This window comes from Melanostigma gelatinosum (genome assembly GCF_949748355.1).
Source record: "Melanostigma gelatinosum genome assembly, chromosome: 17".
NCBI lineage: Eukaryota > Metazoa > Chordata > Actinopteri > Perciformes > Zoarcidae > Melanostigma > Melanostigma gelatinosum.
Window position 1 is genome coordinate 18191822 of NC_136650.1, and position 22241 is coordinate 18214062.

The 22241-nt window shown below is 42.6% G+C and overlaps 1 protein-coding gene across 1 annotated transcript in view; it reads right to left on the minus strand.

The window, feature by feature from the left end:
* foxo6b (forkhead box O6 b) overlaps window positions 1-17540 on the minus strand; it is a 39280-nt gene extending 21740 nt beyond the window's left edge. Inside the window, exon 1 of the mRNA XM_079287494.1 lies at window positions 16458-17540. Coding sequence (XP_079143620.1) covers window positions 16458-16955 — 498 coding nt within the window. The 5' untranslated portion in view covers window positions 16956-17540. The remainder of the gene's footprint in view (window positions 1-16457) is intronic.
* Between the last annotated feature and the right edge of the window lie 4701 nt (window positions 17541-22241).

Sequence of the window (22241 nt, forward strand, 5' to 3'; positions counted from 1 at the left end):
TTTTTTGTTTCGTGCCACCTTTGCGATTAAGCAACGTATAATTGAGATTCAATGTCTTAAGTTTGTCAGCGTGGTAATCAGGATAACCAAAACACAATTTCCCTCCTCGAACCTTTTATTGTTAAAGTAACTGTTAGGCCTGAAATGGCAAAATTATTGAATATTTCACAATCAATAAAAGCTGACTTTAAAGAGAGAACAGTCTACAGCCATGCTAGTGCCTCTCTGAGATTGTACTGAGGCACCGCGGTGCTGTGAGCTAAATGTTTATTGTGATCACCATTTTAGTTTAGCATGCTAGAATGCTTACATTTGCTAATTGGCACTAAATATAAAGTACATCTGACCTGATGATGGAGTCACATGTCCCCAAAGTGATTACAATTCAATCCTATGAGGACGCGAGTGTGTTAGAGACTGACTTATATCGAAACTATTAAAAAACAGCCGATATGCGTAGTACAATATGTGGCACCATGGTCTGAAGTTCATGAGGGTTTAAACAACGTTTGGGTTGCCAGGTTGTAAAACATCTGACTGTTCTCCATCCTCCTCCAGCAAGACAGTAGTTTTGTCTTGTAAGCTGCAGAGCTCAGATCTCAATGACGTAAATGAATCACTGCAGGTGAATTACGACTCTTTTGGCTGATGGCCTATTAGAAAGTGATGAACTCACAACCATTTGATATTTATTTTGTCACCCATGTCCCCGCAGAACTGATACTTTATTACCCTTTATTAATGGTTTATTATAATCTATGATGCCGACTTGATGACTTATTAAAAAGTGAGAAACTCATGAGCATTTTAATGACTTGGCTGATAATTACTCACCAGCAAGAGGACAACCCAACCACTGCTGTTATAATGACGTAAAGCTTCATCTAACTTACCGTAACTTTATAGAACTCTATAAAGTATGAGCAAACGATTTAAGAAAACCATTAATTGCAATTTATAAACCGTTTAAAGTGTGCCATATGAGAGAGTGACTACTATTGAAAGGAAATACTTAACCCTGGTCCACTACAGCGTGCCCTGTGCTCCTCTGTAACTCTCTCATGTTGGTCTCAGCCCAGATATTACAGCAGTGAAGTACCTGGCCGAGTCTCCCGCTCTAATCTGTGCCAGAGCCGGCAGGCCTCGCAGAGCCTTGCGTAACCCCGGCTGAGCCATCAGCTGGGGGATTGTGTGGGCCGTGTGCAGGCTGGGACTGAGGGGAGCCCAGAGGTGTCGCCCTGCATCACTGTGTTGCTTACTGACCTAATTTCTTACGTCCCTGAAACTCCCCTGGCAGACAGCTAATGTGGAGATGCTGCGGCGGGACTGAGCCCAGCCACGCTTACGTGAATCGGTATTCTATGAAAAATCAAATATGAGCACGATGATATATAATGAATTGATCATAGAGTTGATCAAGATATCGTAACGGATGTCCATGGGAATAAATTACCCGGAATTGGTTCAAGTACGCTCTTTTGATCAGATTTCCATATGCATGACTGTTTATTATTAGTAAGGGCCAATTAGTAATTAGGAGCAAGAGCAGCAAGAGAAAACCGAGTTCATGTTTGAGCACTCTAATGAAAGAAGTTATTGTTTTATTGAGAAAGTAGGCTATATCCACAAACTGCAATTTGGAGGTGTTGCTAAGTATGTGAAGTGGTGACAATTTATTTCTGAACACCACTCTGAGTGTTTTATGCCTCACCTCAGATTGGCTAATGTGTGCATAAATACATTAAATATTGGGAGAGAATCTCACCCACCAGCAGTTTTTAAAATCTTTCGATGAGTGTTGGCAATCACCACCAACAATAATGGAACCGGAATCCCGGCGCCAAGTGAATCCAATGCAAAATTTGAAAAGGTGCGACAATATAACGCGAATTAGTTGAGTTTCTATGAGACAGGTTGAAGTGAACAGAGTTTTTTTCTGAATGTAGAAATGTGTGGCGTCAGATAATGTTTGCAACAAAAGCAAAGTGAGGAGATCAGATAAGATGTGATTAGACTTCACTGATCCCTGGAGAATAATTACATGTTGTTGCTTTTTGTGATTAATCAATCAATCGTTTTGTCTGTTAGAATTGAAACACTTTAAGTCCCCCTATTTAGCATTTGTACGCAGCATATAGACATGTATTATGTGGTTTCTAATACACTATATTATATGGTTTATAACACACTATAATGTAGTTGTACGTTGTATTTGTCAAAAACAATAACACTCCTGTGGATACCCACAAAGTGGAGGCTGCTGTATAAACAGATAATAAATGACAACATAGTAAAACAGTTGTAATAATGAATGTCAAGGAGAAGTTATAATTGTTGACAAAAACTGTACATTAATAAAATGTTATTTTCATATATTTACAATGTAGAGTGCCACTAAAATGTCACAAAATAGGGAAGAATGCTCAACACGAGTTCTCAGAGCCCAATTCAACGTCGGGTTTTGTTCAACCAAAAGTCTGAGAGACAAATGTGTTCAAATTCATAATATATATATTCAAGTGGAGAAAAGTGTCAAATCTTCACATTTGAGGAGCTGGAAACAGTTGATGTTTGACATTTTTGCCCGATCAGTGACTTGAACTTGATTCTCAAAACAGTTGATACATTTTCTCTTAATCAATGAATCAATTAACTGCATCATCACTACTTACACTTCAGGATATTTAATATGCAAACTAAATGTAAGACAGTACATCTGTCAACACGTCGCATCCTCAACACTAACTGTTGAGACTGAGGCTTTTACAAAAGCTCATCATGTCAAACCCGCATCATTATTCATGTCACTAACATACATTCCCATCTCTATTTATTACATTATTTCTCAAGCAAGCAAAAGAAAACTATTTTGCGACACTGCGGAAAATGTCACTGAAATGTGCTACTTTCCATTCAGCTTATCTGATTCAATACGCTGTCATTTGCATAAAAATGCAGGGATGGTAAGTCAGCCGGATGCTACAACGTATACAGGATGAGACCTCTCTGTGGATAACGTATACCGCGTGAGCTGTATTTGTGTGTCTGTCATCTGCTCTACATATATGTCTGTTGACATGTGACTGAACAAATGGGCGTGATTTGTTTGGGTAGATGCATCTATCTCGACGTGAGTGCTTACGCAAGTTGGCGTGCATGGTGCATGTGTGTCACACATGCATAGCAAATATCTGGCGTTGGGCTGAGGAGTTCATTACTGTGTGCGTGTGTGTGTGTGTGTGTGTGTGTGTGTGAGAGAAGGGGAGGAGGGGTGCAGCCTTTCCGCATGAGTGGGGCTGTCAGTGGGCATCAGTCAGCCAGGCAGCGACAGGCGGAGCAGATCATTAGCAGAGACGGAGAGAGAGAGAGAGAGAGAGAGAGAGAGAGAGAGAGAGAGAGAGAGAGAGAGAGAGAGAGAGAGAGAGAGACGTGCACTGCTCAGTCACGCACACCACACCGCTACCACCGCCGTGTCCTCCTCTGTCCTCCCATCAGCTTCATTACTGTGGGCTTCAACTGCCATCATATCTGTCAATATATCCAGAGCGAAGCAGCAAATTGACGATATTTTATGATGATAGTCAATGATGCATCGTAATATATACACACACTACACTATCATGGTCACAGTGATGTGTTGGAGTCATACAGGGTTGAGGTCTTACCATCAACTGCTGTGTTGATCACATGTTGTTAATCAATTAAACTGCATCGCATCAATCAGGAAGACTCACTGCAACACCACAATAACCCAACATCAAAATTCACACATAACATTCAAAATGCTACTGAAATGGAGTGCTTCAGCTGTCTACTCTTGAACTCTCCAAAAAGTTGGGGAACTTGCAGATGACAAACTAAAGATATCCTGACCTTTGGTCCCTTGCAGCGGTGGCGTTACCCGAGTACCAGACTCCTTTTGAGCTAAAGGGAGTCTCTGGTGGACCGGCGCGGTTTTGTCCGATTTTGTGCGGAATCCGACCCGCTGTCACCGACGACCATCATGAACAACAACTTCATATAAATAGACAATCTTCATGCTGATTTTCTCGTGATCTTAAGTAGTTCATATAGAGTCATCGGGATTAAATTGAGACTCGATCGTAACCAGTTAAAAGTTCCACACGGTAGCTTTAAGTTAAAGTAGCAATACCACAATTTGTAATGTCAAAGTCCTGCATTCAAAACTAGAAGTAGCAAACAAAAGAATCAGCAGAAAAGTGCATTTGAAGTATCAAAGGCACTCATCTTGTCTAACATTCTTACTGATGCATTAAGGTGTAAACGGCATCTTTCTTGTTAATTCTAGCTGCTTGATATGCTATTGGGTATCTTGTTTCTAAAAATGAACCACCTGTACTGATGAATTCATATGTTTAGTTGGTCAAATATGGTCGAGTAAACTTGTAAATGCATCTGAAATGTAGTGGGATAGAAGAATAAAGCAGCATTAAATACTTGAGTACCTCAGAATGGTACTCAAGTAAAGTAGTTGAGTAAATGTAATTAGTTACATTCCACCCCTGGTTAAAAGCGGAGGGTATTTTGTGAGTAAATGTACACAGTAATGTTTCCACCACTGAAGTTCATCCTTTCAGAGGAGTACAGCGTATTACGATCCCAGAATATTCATATAACCCGATTCATAACCACAGCCAATTAAACATGGCACAAAGTCCTCACCGGGCCTCATTACAACAAAAAAACAACAACCTGCCACAATGTTGAAGGTTTTGAAAAACACCTGAAAAAAAAGAGGCGCGTGATGTTTGGTCTCGATATATTTCAGCAGACTCATTATCTAAAAACGAGATGAAGCATACTCGCGTAATCCCATGAATGTCACATGAGAATCAATTATCATGTGTTCTCAATAAATTAGCAAAGCGTGCTACCAAATAAAATATCACCTCAGACATGTGTTTAGCGGCACCTTTAGCGGCGGTGACAAACCGCTGCAAACTTTGACAGCACGGTCTGACATGTTTTCATTTCACACCGCGCTCAGTAGCCAGCTCTAGCCTCTGCACATCCTCAATGTATGGCAAGACCTTGTATAATTCCGCCACTCTCCTCCAACTCTCAGCTTGTTTTGCATTTTGCCCTTTCGTCGTTCGCCGGCTGGGCCCATAACTCATCTTTTAGTGCCGCATCTTGTGGTGACCACCTTCCACTCAACAACGCCATTAAACAGGCAGATTAATGCCGCTATTAAATCCACACGTCGACTTCGGTGGCACTCATCAAAGACGGTATATATGACGAGCGGTATCAAGGATTTGATGAAGTCAGACTATCGGAGGGCCTATAAATCAGTTATGCAGGCGTAATCTAACTCTTCACAAGGTAGAGGCTGACAACAGAGGGAGCAGATACCGGACACATAAGGCTTTCTAGAACATGAACACAGCTGACCTGTCCAGGAAGTTAACTTTCTATACAGTAACAGCTCAACTTTAATCGGCCAAGTTTTAGCGTTGGCATCTATTTAAACAACAGAATTGATCTCCCTCTTCCACATTTTGTGCATCATGTACTGGGAGTGGAACGGTACACAAAATATACGGTTCGGCAGCTGTGAATAATTAGTTTTTCCATTCATTGGAAAAAATGTAAAGCATTGGCCATAGTTCTTACTGTAAAAGTTAAGGCACTCAAATACTGGCAGATTGTCAAAAAGAAAATAACAAAAAATACATCACGGTTGTCTGCAGTGTAAAGGTAATACTCCATCGTAAGGCTGTTGATAACTCTACTGCAGCTTGCACTCGCTCCCACAGGGTAGACACAACTGCACACAGGAAGGCCCATTGTAGCGGCGCTCAAGCAAGAAGCCATATCATCTTAAAACAATTACAACTTGTTCCTATCTTGCTGTATTTTTTGAGTGAACAGTCTGATAAACTCTCAAAAATCTCCCATCTGTGCTGGAAGAGAAAAAGAAAATAGCTACAAGTCGCACGTTCACAATAACACTCGTTGTTTTGTCTAAATTAGCTGCTGGCTGATCGCCAGGTAAGACAGTAAACCGTTCCCCAGCAACAACACACTGTTCTGAAAGCTATGAAACTAACTTGTTTTCTTCTTCCTGTAATCTAATTGGACGCAGATCAACCTTATCAGAAAATTCACTTAACAGAATTGATCTCTTTTGACACTTTATATTTCGCCATTGTTTGTGCACAGCCAATTCTCCACACGGCAGAGGTGTTGCTGTGACTCAATTGCACAGCCTCAGATGTAGCTCAGCGGTGAGCTGGCTCGTATGTGAGCGAATTCACCTTTTAGATCGTCATTTCTAAAGCTTGGCAGTCATGAGAGATGAGGGTCTGCACTGCAGGAGAATAATAAATCAAGCCCTTCTAGTGGCGACCAACCACACTGTAGACCTTATGCTAAGCTAGGTCACTGCTGGCCACGGTTGAAATATTATCCTCATAAAACTTTGCCGCACATCTATTTTCTCTCTCGAAAGCGAGACTACGATCCTCAAAAGTACATCTAAATCAAATAAATCTTCGACCAGACGCAGACTATTGTGGATTTAAGTGCAATTTCTGCAGAGGAGCGGGCTTAACCTATGGCCACAGATTTGAATTTCTCATACGTGAGCTCCAAGCGATGGAAACCACAACAGAGAGAGGGACAGACAGAGGATGACAGGACAAAGTTTAGATTACAGAGGAATGGGGAGGGAGGGGGCAGAAAGAGTCTGGAGTTTATTTGAGGCTAGCTGTCGTCAGGCTCGGCGTCAGCCATCACATGGGCAGAATGCTGAACACAAAGCTCTGAATCCTGACCTATTTTCGTCAAACTGACACAGAAATTCACTGCGAAGCCGTCTTACGCTTCTAACCTCTGTCTGCCTCCTGGACCGCCCTCAGCGAGCCGTGACACACAGAGGTTGTGTGATCTGCACCATAATGTGCGTCTGCTTAGCCGTGAATTAAAGCAGTTTAAAAAAGGTGTTCAGTTAATAATCTCCAAAATGAAGAGATTGTAAATTATTTCCACTCAGTTCCAGCTTGAAAGGCTTTTATTGTAATTTGTCCAAATATGCCGTTGGACTGATGAATATTCATGAGGTGAGATACTCCTCCCTGACCCTTCTTTGTGCCGACAATAGACATGTTCTTTTTCCGTGTATGGGCCCGACATGACATCGTTAGCAGACACCTTCTCAAGTGTAGCAACTGCTTTAATAACAGACTTTTTTTTTATTTTTATACAAAGACAATGAGCAAATAACTCTGGTTAAAACACAGCCAATGATCCGGCACTTAAGGCACAGATGGCTTTAATTTTCAACTGGCTTTTATCAACTATGATCAAAGTGCAATTACAGTCATCTTTAATGAAAATGAATTAAATTGCCAGCAAATGAAAGTGACTTGATTGATGCTGAACATCACCCGAACACGACTGCACTGCGCTGGGAACAATACGCATTAAGGGTGATTGATAGTGCTGTAAAATGATGGAGCGTCTCTTTTCACCAACATACCATGTTGTTCTTTACCAACTGCAGCCATTCGTTTCCCTCAAAACATTTAACCTTTTTCAGCATCTTTTGCTGTACAAATCATTTTTAACAGTACATTTCCCTCCATTTAAAATCTCACAGTACTTTGTAGAGACGTTTTCAGCTTTTATGAATTGACTCAGTCATTGGGCCTCATGCAAGAATGCCTCTGTGTTCTTATCCACTTAAACCACTCTTAGTCTTTACTGAGAGGTTTTCTCCTTTGAGGATCCCAAGTTAGACTCACTGAAGTCTCTTCACTGTGCCACCTGTTCTTGAGATTCGACCATTGGCAGAAACACTCCCATATAAAGGGCAGATGATGTGGTTTGGCAACAGAAAACTTTAAAAAGGGACGTTAAGGAACAACGCCAATAAGCAGGAGCGGTGCAAGAAAAGGGGCATTCATTAACAAAATGATGACTGAAAGGAAAATGAAAGCCGGGAATTTCAATAAGTCTAAATTAAACAAAAGAAATCTGCAGCTTCACAACAAGCTGCCAACTCGTGTTTCCCCTCTACTGAAATGAAAGGCATTTATTTCACCATTTCAGCCTCAACTCACCGGAACGTACCACCTGCCAGTCAGCACAGGGTGAGCAAAACAGAGCGGGCATCCAAATCTCTCAAAATAATGAAATTACCATCAACACAAGGTTTATAAATTACAGCTGAAATCACAGTTAATCTAAGGGCACTCAGTGCATACCAATGAGCACACCATATATGACATAATGTAATTTACCGCAGAACTAACTCACCTATCCTCCAACAGTTAGCAGCGTCCAGCCCAGCCCTGCTACAAGGACGTAATTAGACAAACCTGTCAACCCTCTCCTTGATTGCTGATCTACCGCAACATCCAGAACAGAAAATCCTATGAACCCATGAAACAGACAAACTAAACAAGCTTGTGTCAGTTATACACCTTCAATTGATTATGTATCAAATAAACTGACACATTTGACTAAAATTGATAATCAAGCAGACACAAAAACATTCAATTTTGGGGAACATGGCCTGGTGAAAAGGGGGAAAGGCAACCTTTTTACATGCTCTATTGTATTGTGGGCAAATTTCATCAATTAAAATGTCTCCCAAAGAGTAAAAAGAAGACATTTCCCACCAACCAAGCTTAAAACATTCTATCTGCTCACCATCAAGGCTCAATGACAGCATATAGTGTACATACATTGTGAGATTCCAGTAAGCTGGATTCCCACATTGTTTTCTTTAGTCCAGGATATTTTCCCCAAAAGAATACGTTGAAGCTCCGCAGAGAAAAAGAGATGCCCATCATGGATTGATTCGGAAACACCATTCCCAGGCAGGAATCAAACTTGAACATTGCATGCTGAAACTGTTCTAAAAACATACAAGCAGCAAAAATGCTCAGCAGCAGGATGTATACACGAAACATTTGTTTCTTACACAAATCAAATCTCAGCTTGACCAACACATCTTTAGACATTGGTGAGGCATTGCACTTTTGTTTTGTGTGACCATATTTAATCTTGATTGTCTTGAATTGACATGATAGTGATCTTGTTGATCCAGCCTGCTTCTCCCATCCTAAAAATGACGTTCCCATACAACGAAACTGCATTTTGCACTTACGTTTTGAGGGAAAGTGACCCCAAAAGTGCTGACAACAGCGTCAGCATGTGACATGGTGGAGTTAGAATTTGTTGCATAAACGTAACACCTTTTTAACACATGTCCAACGTTAACCACATGTTTAAAACTGTGACCGTAGTAATCCAGGAGAAAAAAAGGTTTCCTCAGAAACATAATTGAGATTGCAGTTCAGTTGTAGGGGAAAGTCATTTTGTAAGAGATCTCTGAATATTAACTTCACAATGAAACACCAGGCCATTATTCAAATGCCACATCATTCTGATGCTACTTGTCAAGCAGCAGCAGTTCTCTTATTTTTTTTTTTACATGCCCTGGTCACTTCAACTCTACGGGAAATTCAGGGCTGAAAAGCCGCGATCCAGGTCGTCCAGCGTGGCGCTGAGAGCTTCGCTCTCCAGCAGCATTAATCACAGAGCTGCCGTCCGCCGACTGATTACCTCCCATCAATCTTAGTTCGCCGAGCCCTCCAAAAGGAGAAAGCCCCTCATGAAGATCTGATAAAAAAATGTAAGTGACTCATAATAGGAGCACATGCCTGGCCTCGGAGTAGATACTCTCTGATAGTCATAAGCCATAAGTGGGATTTATCCACTCATCTCCAAATGTCCATTCACCTTCTCACGCAGGCCTGATCTCAGCGAGGGGACCTGCTCCGAAGAGGTGAGGTCTGGAAGAGAACTCGTGGAGATCTGTGGGTGTGTGTGCGCGTGTGTGTGTGTGTGTGGTAGTCATTTGCAGCTGCAGACAGGAGGGGGAGTGACTTTGAGAGTGTCTGAGAGGCACATCCTGCCTGCAATTAAGGTGGAATCAGAGAGAGATCTGCGCTGCCTTGATAATGAGCCTCATCTGAATTATTAACTAGAGCTGTACCCCCCGGACCTGGACTCCCATCAGGCCTAGCTATCCAACAACAAGACCAGATGCACGCACACACACACAATAAGAATCTTCAGATCCATACAAACCTCTATCAGCGTGTGCAGGAACTCGAAAACTAATCCCATTTGCAGCAAAAATAAGGGCAACACTTTACTTGAAGTGGTGCTCATAAGGCATTATAAGGCATCAAAAGCCGATTATGAACACAATGTGAGTGCATCATGATTTATTCAAATTGGTGCATATTTTAATGAGTACAATATGCAGAAAGTTAGGGGGTTGAATACTTTATGAAGCAACTGTGTCATTAATCACATTAAAATTTTGTGCAATTTCAGATGCATGATTACATTATTTTAGTGATTCCAGTGGGATCAGGATCACTTTGGTGCTGCGGTGAATTTATGGATTGGGTTTGTTTGACTGTGTTTGAAAAGTAACTCTGGTTGATTTATACATTTCAATGTGTGAATTTGAGCAATATAGCAGAAGAAACCCCCCAAATGTTAATTCATGAATCGGTTTCATATCAGCCTCGTATCAAGCTTGCAGAAAAGACGCATTGGTTAACGTTGCGAAACGATTGGTTAGGTTTAGGCAACACAACGTCACTTCTTCAGACCTTAGTGAGGTTTAGAAAATATATCAGGATTTGTGTAATTACTAACCGATGTAGCAAACAAAGCGTAAAACAACAACTGCCCTTTGCAGACTTTCTTACAGAACGTTACGTAGCAAGCGCAACAATGTTACTTTCTGACTTTTTATTCTAGTTATCTTACCACGTGAATTACGGTCGCTCGGTGCCGATTGCAAAAACGTCGACACTCAATGTATCCGTAACGTACAAAGCCAGAAATAAATAGATTTCACACTTTGACATAACTTTGATAATGTTTTCATACCATATAGAAATGAATGGAAGGCAATGTCTCGAGCAGCAGACACCATTTTTGGTGAGTTGTGTCGTAAAGTGTCAGTGAGTTGTAGAAAGGAGAAAACCCCTTGCGGGGTCCTTTAAGGCCTGGTTAACCGCGTGATGTGCTGACCTGTTCCTGAGTCACGGTCTAACAGCGAGGACAGAGCACTGAACGTTTTTTTGACTCCCGCTCTGCTCATCGTCCGAGCCAGACACCAGAACACTTTGAAGCCCTGAGGTCTGGTAGACAACGCGGAGAGAATGTGTGCTGGGCCGACATTTTACGACACACCGCCGGGCACCATTCCCAAGATCCGCCTTCCTGACTGACTCTTCGAGTGTCTGGACTCGGTTTCCTCTCTGGAATTTCCATCTGTGGAGTGTTTCTCAACATTTTATTCCAGCTGATTGAAGTGTGAGGGCTGAGGGCGAGAATATTATGTTCTATTCCAACCACTGTGACTCATTTCAGCAGTGAACACCCCGCCTCCACTGCTGGTGCATCCCTTGTTTACATCCCCGGCCCCTTCTCCAGATTTAAGTGATATCCGCCCGCGTTCTATTCAAATGCCTTTTGTTGCTCAGCATCAACTGACAAGGCAACTGATCCTCTCGGATCAAAATCTGTCCGTCTCGGCATGGCCTCCTTTCCATTCAAGCAGTCAACGACTCTTCCCAACTGTTTTCTCTCCATTCACACGACTGATCAGATGAGTTTTGCCATCGTCTCAGATTCAACAACCAACCCCCTCCGCCTTCCAAATTCCTCTTCCCATTCCCCGCCCCCGGTTAACCCAGCGCCAAGCCCGCCAACTCGAGAGCTGCCTCTCCTTCTGCTGCGCCTTTGTGATAATAACAATAACTGTGTAGCAGTGCAGAGGGCTCTCTGTTGAGCGAGCGCCAGGCCGGCTGGCACGGGGAACCCTCTAAGCCTGTTCCACCATCTCCAACCAATTCCCCTCTGTCTCGGCTGGCGCTGGAGCATCACAGGCATTAAGGCTGCTATCAATGTGCTCAGCAGCAGGAGCCACCGCCACCACTCTCGCTCTCTTTACGCCTCTCTCCATCTCCCACTCAATTCCAAATCCAATTCAAAAAAGGTTTTATTGGCAGGACAAATAATACCTTGTTCTTCAAAATGTCTCCTTGCCTCCTCTTTTTCTCTCTCTCTCTCTCTCTCTGCGATGTGCACCCTGTTCTCCTTCATCTCTCACGAGTGGAGTCTCGGCAGAACAAGGTGACGGCCGTCAGCGTGGGCGGTAATACTTTACGTGAAGCGCATTGTGATGCATTGCAAGCAGATTAGAAGCATCATTAGAGGTAAAGATCCACTTCTGGTCTCAGTAATCAGGGATATAGAAGAAGGTAAACCAACCAAAAGTCAATCTGACCATTTTAAGGGATAAATATTTAAATAGCATTTCCCTGAATATATATATATAAATATATATATCCTGTTTACCTTATTTACCTTACACTCAATAAATAAAGTCTTTAAGATTCCTTTTTAGAATGATTGAGTTTTGAACTGAGATCCTGCAATCACCTAACACCAGTTAAGTTTCAGTACATTGTCTCCAGACAAAACTTAAATGTTGTGTTCTTGGAGTTTTTTTGGCCTTAAAGCCCCTTAAAGCTTAGTTTCAAATCTTACGTTTTTCCAAACAACATTAAATAGTCACGACCTTTTTCCAACCAAGATCAACCGTTTCATTTGAGTGTCCACGTGTGAAATGTATCTTTTGAAATTGTGTCCTCAAAAAACCTGAAAAGAGGCGTCCGTGGCATGCATGGCTACTTTCTGCTTACAATCTCACAATGAGGCGCATTTAGTCATGTGACTCTACAGCTGTCAGTGAGGACGATACATAAGTGTCAAAAACCACATTTTAATTCTCACTATAGAGTTATCTAGTAAGTGTTTGTTCGACAGGGAGAGGGGAATGAGTGCGGAGGGAGTGATTTCGGATGCTTTGTCTCTTTCCAGCTGGTCATTTTGAATCTATTGTACTTGCAAGACATGACACGCACTGACACAGACGATTGGCAAAGTCAGAGAGAGAGAATTTTCTCAATAAATTATATTTGAAATAAACCCAAACACGCGAAACACCCCAAACTCGCCCTAAAACCTAAAACTGTCAGGACCCATGGGATGCATGTCATGTGGCAGGGATCTACTATATACACAGGTGTGCAGGGACTATGTATCATTTTAACATGAGTCTCTTTGGATGTGCAGCTTCAAATTGATCCAAACGCTTCCCGGAATGGTGCATTCATGAACAATTACATTAAAAAAAGCACTTCCCTAAGACAATACGAGATACTGAGAGTAACGCTCGTAAATGTCTGCAGCCGTGATGGATGCCGGACCAAAACAGAGAAACTCTCACAGTGTGAGAAATACTGTAAAATGGACGAAACTATCGTACATTCAACGAAATCTTACATGTTATAATTAGATCACATTTACAGTCACTTTACAAATGTCAAAGAGTCGTGTGAAGATAAAACAGGGTGTAAAGTTGCTCTTTAAAGACATAAAAACAAACAGAAATGAACGCTTTTCTGAGAGTATAATTGATCCTCATGTGTATTGCTGCTTCTTTGCCATGTGCTCATTATATCACAGCCTGATTACAACGCTCACAAACCCACGATGTCCCTTTACCGTGCTGCTTTGTGAAGCCGACAGGTAGAATCAGTGAGCCTGTCTGGTGCTGAATCTGTGTACAGTACAGCCTGCAGACAGGCCACAGCTCAGCACATCCATTCCCACGCAGAGCCACTTGTGAAATGAACATAACAATGTGTGCGTGTTTGAGCGCGTACCCCCGCATCACCACCATGACCACCTACAGAACTGAACTCACTTCATATGACCAAACACAGCCTCCCACCTCCGATGCAATAACAAACATGGCCCAAACACTTGACCACAATTCCTGTACCGCAGTCGGAGAAATCCATACATAGTCATCATGGGGGTGACCCTGCTGCCAGATGCTTAAGCAACACCGTGCGTGTGTGTGTGTGTGTGTGTGTGTGTGCGCGTGCGTGTGTGACCACAATCAAATAAATCCATACACTACCACCAGACGCAAGAAGTGAGTAAGCGTGTGAAAGAAATCCAATCTACCTCAGCCTTAGCGCTTGACTGTCAAACAAGTGAGTGACACCTCAACAGTGTATGTACAGTGTGTGTGTGGGGGGGGGGGGGGGGGGGGTGTAGGTATGTGTGTGTGTGGTATTAAGAGTCAGGAGAATCTCCCGGCCCAGATGAAGACAAAGAGCCCAGCGGCTGAATTGAGCAGCAGCTCTCAGATAGGATTACACAACAGCTCTTAAAGACTGCTTTTAATAGCAAGACTCTGACTGGATCTTATTTCCCTCCCACTCATCCCATCTAAGCATCCATCCATATATACCCCCCCCCCTCCTTCTCATCAATAATGGTCAATCCAAGCAGAATCACACACACAACAATGTGTGGGAGTGTGTGTGTGTGTGTGTGTGTGTGTGTGTTGGCGAGTGATTCCTCCGTGTTTCAAATCTCATTAAAATCGCTGCCAACTGTCAAACATGTGAGTGCATGTGGGTCTCTCTCTCTCTCTCTCTCTCTCGCGCTCTCTCATTGTTGAGGAGCGTTATTATGATTGAATCAAGTTGTTTTTCACTTGGAGCGTCTCTCCACCAATCAGATTCCCTGCCAGGACAGCCAATCAAAACGTCCACGCAAAGCTGGAACGGGAGCAGGTATCAAGCTGGGAATCCCTGGGCAGCACGAACAAGGCCTGCGGAATTAAGCTCAGCTTTAAATCCAATTTTAAAAACCCCCCATACCATAAAGATTGGACAGGGGTTGTTGCCGCTCCGCTCCGACTTCAATCAAATGGTGATTTTATTCAGATTAATCTGCGTCTTAAGACTGCTCAATTTGGAGACAAATGGGATGGCAGAGCAGGGGAAAGCATCGAAGGAGGGACAAATAGAAGGGAGACAATGTCACTTATCAGAAAACGCTGTACGGATATGATAACATGACCGGAGAAGTGGATAGAGGATTTTGGATCAACTCGATGTCAAACACACAGATGGTGTGAAATGCCTGTTAATCCCAGTGCACCTTGTGTTCCCCCTCCTCTGTATTCCTTCTATTGCCAGGCTGTGTCAGAAAAGCGATACACACAGGAGACCGCAACTTCAAAAGCGTTAAGAGAATCTTAAAGGGGCACCCTACTGATTTTACACACAACGCTTGTAACGCTTGTTACTTGTCACGGGCAGTACTACTCAGCCGAAAAACAATTCAATGATGTCTTCTGTGGATCTGGAGGGAACTTTAAAGTTTGAAAAATGAACCCTGGTGATGTCACGGGGATGTCATCACGTTATCTCACGGCTTGGACTGAAAAGTTTCAACGCAAAGCCTGTGTTACAAAGTGGAGGTGTGATCAGATTTTCAAATACATTTTGTTTCTTTCTATGTTCTTTGTCTCCTTTCCGAAAAGGGTCTGATTCAAAAGTGATTTACGTGTGTTTACATACGACTTGCATATTACCTCCCAGTTGCAGTCTTGATTGATGTCTGTTACCGGATGTAAGTGCACATTTATTTAGAATTTACTGAACTGCAATTTTAAACAGAAGATGTGATTTCGACATCTGTTAGTATGCTTTGAAATGGCTGAAAATAAAGAGAAGAGGCCTGCAGAAGAAACAAAGACTTCATAAACATAAAGGATAGTAAGAGTGGAAGCCACAGGGCCTAGAAACAAAAGACCATTAATCCCCAAACATGATGGGTGGTAAATGTAAGTAGATTACAGCAACCAATCTATTAGATTAACGTCATATTAATTTGAATTTAAGGGATGATCTGTAGTTGCATCTGTTTGCTGTGACACCCCATGTCATCATCTCTTGTTATTGTCCTTTTAAACCCCTGCCTTGTGCCATGCTTTCGCACAGCCTGTGCGTAATTCAACGTGCGCTCACTGGATCGCAGGGGGGCGGGGTGGCTCCAAACGGTTTAACCCGGGCAACCAACTGGCGGCATGGGTGACTAAAGAGCGGCAAATCAGACCGGAGGCACACTCTGTCCCCCGTGTGACCCGATAACGCAGAGAAATACAGGCTTGAGACCAGACACTTTGCCAATGCGTCACAGCGCGTAATAGTTGCCTATCCAAAGGGAACCGGGCAGGGGGAGTTTGGCTCCGTGTGGCTTCTCCAAATGCAAAGGCTGCAATCCCTAAATACGATGAACCCGGTGAACCCATATGCATGCTCACCGCCCCTTTCCACAACACTGTAGTGTGGAATGACATGGGGACACGCCACTGACATAAATTGCGGGAACCAAGGGTCAATTATGTGGCTTTCAAATATGCAGGAAATGAGTTATGCTGCAGACACAGACGAAGGCTAAATATAGTGCAGTTTCTCCACTAAAACCTTCACCATGTGTCAGAAAAATTCTTTCATGTGGCCTACCTTCCATCCGGCTGAACTGTTGCTGTCGCCTTTATCCTTGAAATAAGGAACAAAGCGAACCATCCAGTCATAAATTTGGGACAGGGTGAGTCTCTTGTCCGGGGTGCTCTCGATGGCACGGGTAATGAGGTCTGCATAAGACAGGTTTCCCCACGCGTTTCGCCGGGAGGACTTGGCTTTGCGCAGCTGGCCGGCCACGTCGAGCGCAGCCCCGGACATGCAGGCATGAGCGGCCACGACCGGTGCCGGGGCGCCGGCTGGGTGCTTGATCTCCGCCGGTGCGCCGCCTTTTCTCTCGGCCCGGCATGCGGGCACGTTGTACTGCTCCACTTTGACCGATGCCGGGGCCAGACCTCGGCTCGCCTCTTCTCCCCCGGGGAAATCCTCCGGACACGGCAGCGGCCAGGTGCACGACCGCGAACGACTGTGAGGCTCAAATTCCGAATCGATATCAACCTGATGCGCATCCATTCCGCCGTTCTTCATCATCATCAGCATGATGATCTCCCGCTGAATAGATGTCAAAATCGGGCAAGGTCACTATCACCAAAAAAAAAGCCTGTCAATAACAACTAATTAACGTCCGACAGTTACAATGTCGAAACTGCTCCCTAATGCAAAGGGAGAAGAATAAATGTGTCTTGTTTCACACACAGAGATGATCAACCAGTATGAAAAAGCCGGCAGCGGTGTGGGGTGTTATCATTCTCCTCAGTGCAACAATGTGACATCACATCAGGACAAATGAAGGTGTATCCGAGGCATCAACAACAGTATCAGTCTCTCTTCCATGTTAATTACACAACAGCGGCTGTGTGGCTGCATGCAGGACCAAGTGACGGTCTAACATCCATTATGAAAGCCAGACACACTTGGAGAATGTCTCTGCGCTCGCTCCGGCTGCAGCAACAGTTGATCCTTTTGAAAGATGAGGTCCAGTCCAGGTTGGAAAAAAAAGGAACGCTTATCAAACTCCCCCAAATGAACTGACTTTATAATTGTCTCCAGGATGTGATCCCAGCTCTACTACCGTCTTTCTGCAGATTGTTTGGTGACCGGCTTCAGCTGAAACTCACTGCGAGCGCAATTACTCCCTTAGAAATAGAAACAGGCTCTCATGAATCATTTATATGAAGCCGTGAATTTCCAGACGAGAAAAAAAAAGCCCTCATGGATTTGATTAGGAGCATCCTCTGTGTCTCCTCTGCACGCCGCCAGACGGCTCACTTGGTATACTAGATATTTCTACCTTTGTCTTTGTCTTTCCGTTCACATGTCACATGGGTACCGTCTCTCTGCCTATTGCTCTGCCTTTATACTACAAGCCTGCGTCTCTGAAGGCTTCACGCCACTTAACTGTAGCCTGGAATAAAGTGGAATAAGTGCTGCTTCCATATAATTGGACGCCGCCTCGATCAAGTCACTCCCTCCAGAACAGGTTTCCAGAGGAGGAGGAGGCTGTGCGTGCGTGTGTACGTGTGTTTGTGTGTGGTGGGGGTGATATTCCCAACAATACATTTCCAAAGGCAGTCATTTATATACAGACAAATTCAATCACATACATCATCTTTTTATTCTTAAGTTACAATTGCCATGACTTATTTCAATTATTATTATTTTTATTCGTAGTTATAGTAGAAGTGGTAGTATTATTACTATAATAATAATAAATAGTAGTAGTAGTAGTAGTAGTATTATTACTATAATAATTATTATTATAGTAGTAGTGGTAGTAGTAGTACTACTATAATAATAATAATAATAATAATAATAATAATAATAAGTAGTAGTAGTAGTAGTAGTATTGCTGTTGTTAATAACAATAATAAAGATAAATGTTAAAATTGAATTTACCAAAGGTTACAAAGTTTTTTATTTCTCATTGTTCGACAGAGTTGCACAACGGAACTTAGATTGTAGTCCCGATTTGCGACAGGAATTAGATTTTTTTGCTTTCATTTAGTGATAGATTGCCCATCATGTAATACAAGCCTCTTCAAAGACATTTTTCACGATAATATTTGAAATGCTCTCTGCCCTTTTCATTTGTAACTCCTTATGAAGGTCACACATGGTATTTCTATGTCGTTTAGATTAATAAGGCAGCCGACAGCTTCATGGGATAAAACATTGATCCGTACTATTTATCATTTATAAGGACCTTGGTCAATATGTATGTATTTTCTAATGTAATCCATAAGTAAGACACTGTGTACAGTTGCAAAAAACTAAGCAATTAATACTTTCTCCCAGAGCTCGAGCCAGTTGTAGCCAGGATTTTAGAGATACTGACTCTTTTTTATATATTCGATTCATTCAGTTTCATTTATTTGTCATTTCTTTAAAGTGTAAATCTTGTTTCAAATCCTTCTTCATACTCAAAGGGATACAATTCTGGGGTACAAAAGCTGAAGTCTTTATTTGTTTATGAATTTGATGTCCGAAACATTTTCAAATTGAACACATTCAGTCAAAAATAGATGATTTAGCCAGCAGTATATTAGTGTTTATAAACAAGAAAATTGATATTGTACAATTTGGCAGAAAAAACTTTTTTTGCTTTGTTTAAGGGGTGGGGGGGGGGGAGGTTGCTAATGTTAATTGCTAAATCTGTGACAGGACATGAACACACCACATCCTGCACGGGAAGAACAGACTTGTTTGGTACCAGGAACTATTGACACCGTTGTTCCTCTAGTCTAGACATAAGGTTCTCCAGTTCATGGTTGTGCCTGAGAAAGTTCCTACAATGGAAATGGTAGCTACAGCCCTGCCTTTCTCACCAGTCAACGTAATGAGTCTACATTTTCCACCATCGAAATCTTTAACATTAACATCTTTTCTCAACACATTCATCTAAACCGGGCATTACAATAAAATCAAATGGGATTAATTATCCGCTGGGATTCTTCCCGTTTGTGGGGTCAGAGAAGCAAACTCCCATCTCCCCTCGCTGTCTTTGTCACACACCATTGCCTTTGGTGGGTCTGAGTCCATAAAGTGGGCTCCATCAATAGCTGCTCTGTGCGTTGTAAGCTCCTCTGGAAACCCCCTACGCCGATAGAGGCTGCCACTCTTTGACAGCCGATTGTCAGTGACAACCATAACCTCAAATGCACCTAAATGGAATGCTTTCATGAGGACTAAATGGGCCTATCAACATGAAGAGGGCTGGCGATCAGTGTGTGTGTGTGTGTGTGTGTGTTTTCAGTGAGTGTGAGAGAGAGAGGGAAAAAGTGGAGAGAGATGCTGTAAATGGGAACAAACAGACCGAAAATTAAAAACACATGGCTCTGCGGTTTTCGAGAGGAGATTTTTTATGTGCCGCAGAGAAGTTGTAACAGGAATGTGGTGTGACTCCCATCACATGGAATGAAAACACTGAGGCCGTACCAGCAGGGTGGATATAGCGTGTTCAGCTGTGGCTTACATCAAAATCCTCGTCATCACGGCTAGGTGATGTACCGCCACAGCGTAAACATGAGAAACATGAGTCACACGGTTGGACACGACACGAGGCAGACAGAGAATTACATGTTTTCACACGGGGGGGGGGGTGGACTTGTCAAAGACTCTGTGGCCATTTGTGCAACATTAGGAGCGAGCCTTGACATTCAGCTCTTCCGAGAAACATATTTTTGCATCAGTGTTTCATTTCCATCTTTTATTTGTCAGATTAACTGATTCTGCCAACTGGATTTTCCGTGAGGTTCATGTTTATCCGTTGTCCCTCTGTTTTCTCTGCATCAAATATTGATGAATATTGACCGTCACTGCCACCTCCCTCAAGCTGCCTCTACCCACCGATCTCTAAGTCCACTGATGCCCAACTTAAGGGATGGAGTGAAAGGTAAATAACCTACCACACCAAAAAAATCAGTTTAGGATGGCATAAATCTGTCTGAACAGTCCAATATTTTGGGAAGTGTGCTTGGCATTAAACCTAAAGTCAAATGAATGTGCAGAAATACTATAGCTCCAGGCCGTGTCCGCCTAGCTTAGCACATATATCGCGGGTAAAAGTCGTAGTGACGAGCCCACAGAGAATTATCCCCTGACTTTGCAGTTCCCCTCTGCTCTACGAAGAGTTTCATCATATTTTAGCTCACTGTTTTGCTTCAGTGTCACCTCTCTATCTAACCTTGTTTCAAGCCTCAGGCAGCTGTGTTAAGTAAAAGAAAAACCTCTAAAAAAAACTGCACATCACCTGACTAGCACCAAACGGTAAGCAGACAGCGGTACCGTCAGGTGGCCAGAAACACGTCTCCAAATAGATGTTGCTCCACGTCTGTGAGATTCTTAAATATTCTTTTAAACAACAACTGTATGAATTTGAATGAATGAATTGTATTTATAGAGCGCTTTTCACAGACATAACATCACAAAGTGCTTAACAGAGCAGACGTTTAAAAGTAAAATTAAAGAAAAAAGAAAAAAGAAAAGAAAAAACTATTAATAAAAGAAAAATGTAAAACATATTTTAAGAGCAGGTCTATGACATGGGTATAAGGTGATTCGATGTCATATTTGTGTTTATAGCCAACCCAAACAAATCAATTCCTGTAATGTAGCTTTAACCTGAGAGGTGGTCGATTAATAAATCTTCATGTGGGTTGTTTTGCAAGGCACTGGCATGACCTACTTTGTCATTGAGGTGTGGAGACTTGTTGTGAAATGCATCAACCACATGTCTGGTTTTTACAGTGCTATTTCTACACTGCATGAGAAGGGAAGCTCTGGAAGGCATATTTGTTGTACTTTTTGACAGAGTTAGTTGTGGTTGTTGTGCTGATTGACGTTAGGCTAAACACATCCCAGACCAGTACAAGACACATATGAATGACTTTGATCTTTAACACGACAAAGAGGTGTATGGTATCAACTGGTTTTGGAAATTCATGGAAGCGGTAAGTGTCCAATTTGTGAAAGTTGCTGAATATAAAAAAGGGGTTCATAATGGGAAAAAGTTCAATCTTTGCAGAGAAACTAATTGATTTTTTCTTTTGTCTTGACAGTTGTTAGCATTAGGCTGATCACCAACTGGGCTCAGGGTTCACCCTTCACTATTCCACAGACCCGTACACCTTAAGAGTGAACACTAATTGCCTCTTCTCCACAGGTCTCCCTCCTTCATTGCCATACCTTATCCAGTGAGTCAGTCAACCTGCAGGATTATTGATGTGTTTACTGTTGGAGGTGGGATGCCACTCCCTCCCTTGGGAAACCCTCAGGCTTTCAACTGTTGAGTAACACTGACTGCTGCCACCGCCTCCAATCAGGAAAGTTGGGATGCTGCTCTTCTCTGCTCATAATGAGGCAAAACAGAAGGGAAGAGATGGTGGCACCCTGAGTTTTTGACTCACCTGTTTCACTTCATTTAATCATGAAGCTGAATTTCAACCATGGCCCCTGGATGTCTTCAATGTCTTCATGCCAACCCAAGACAAAGGAAATAAATCTGTCAAGACTTCGCAGCTCCCTCAAGGTGCTATAACCAGATCCATCTTTCAGAGAAAATTTGGTTAAAACTTGGGTCTAACTTTTTTAGTTTTGGCCACTAATCGTGTTGTCTGATCGCTTGTTTCTTAACCCATTGGACTTTTCAGCAATCTTACCCTGCTTCCAAATCTCAGCAATTACTTTGGTCAGCACAGTGTTATCATAATCGATGGAAATCATAACCAAAACTAAGAATACCAGACACAAGAGTTGACAAAACAAGAGTGAATGTCTTAGCAGCCAGTTGCCTATTTACACATCAAGCAAAGACACAGAACAACACCA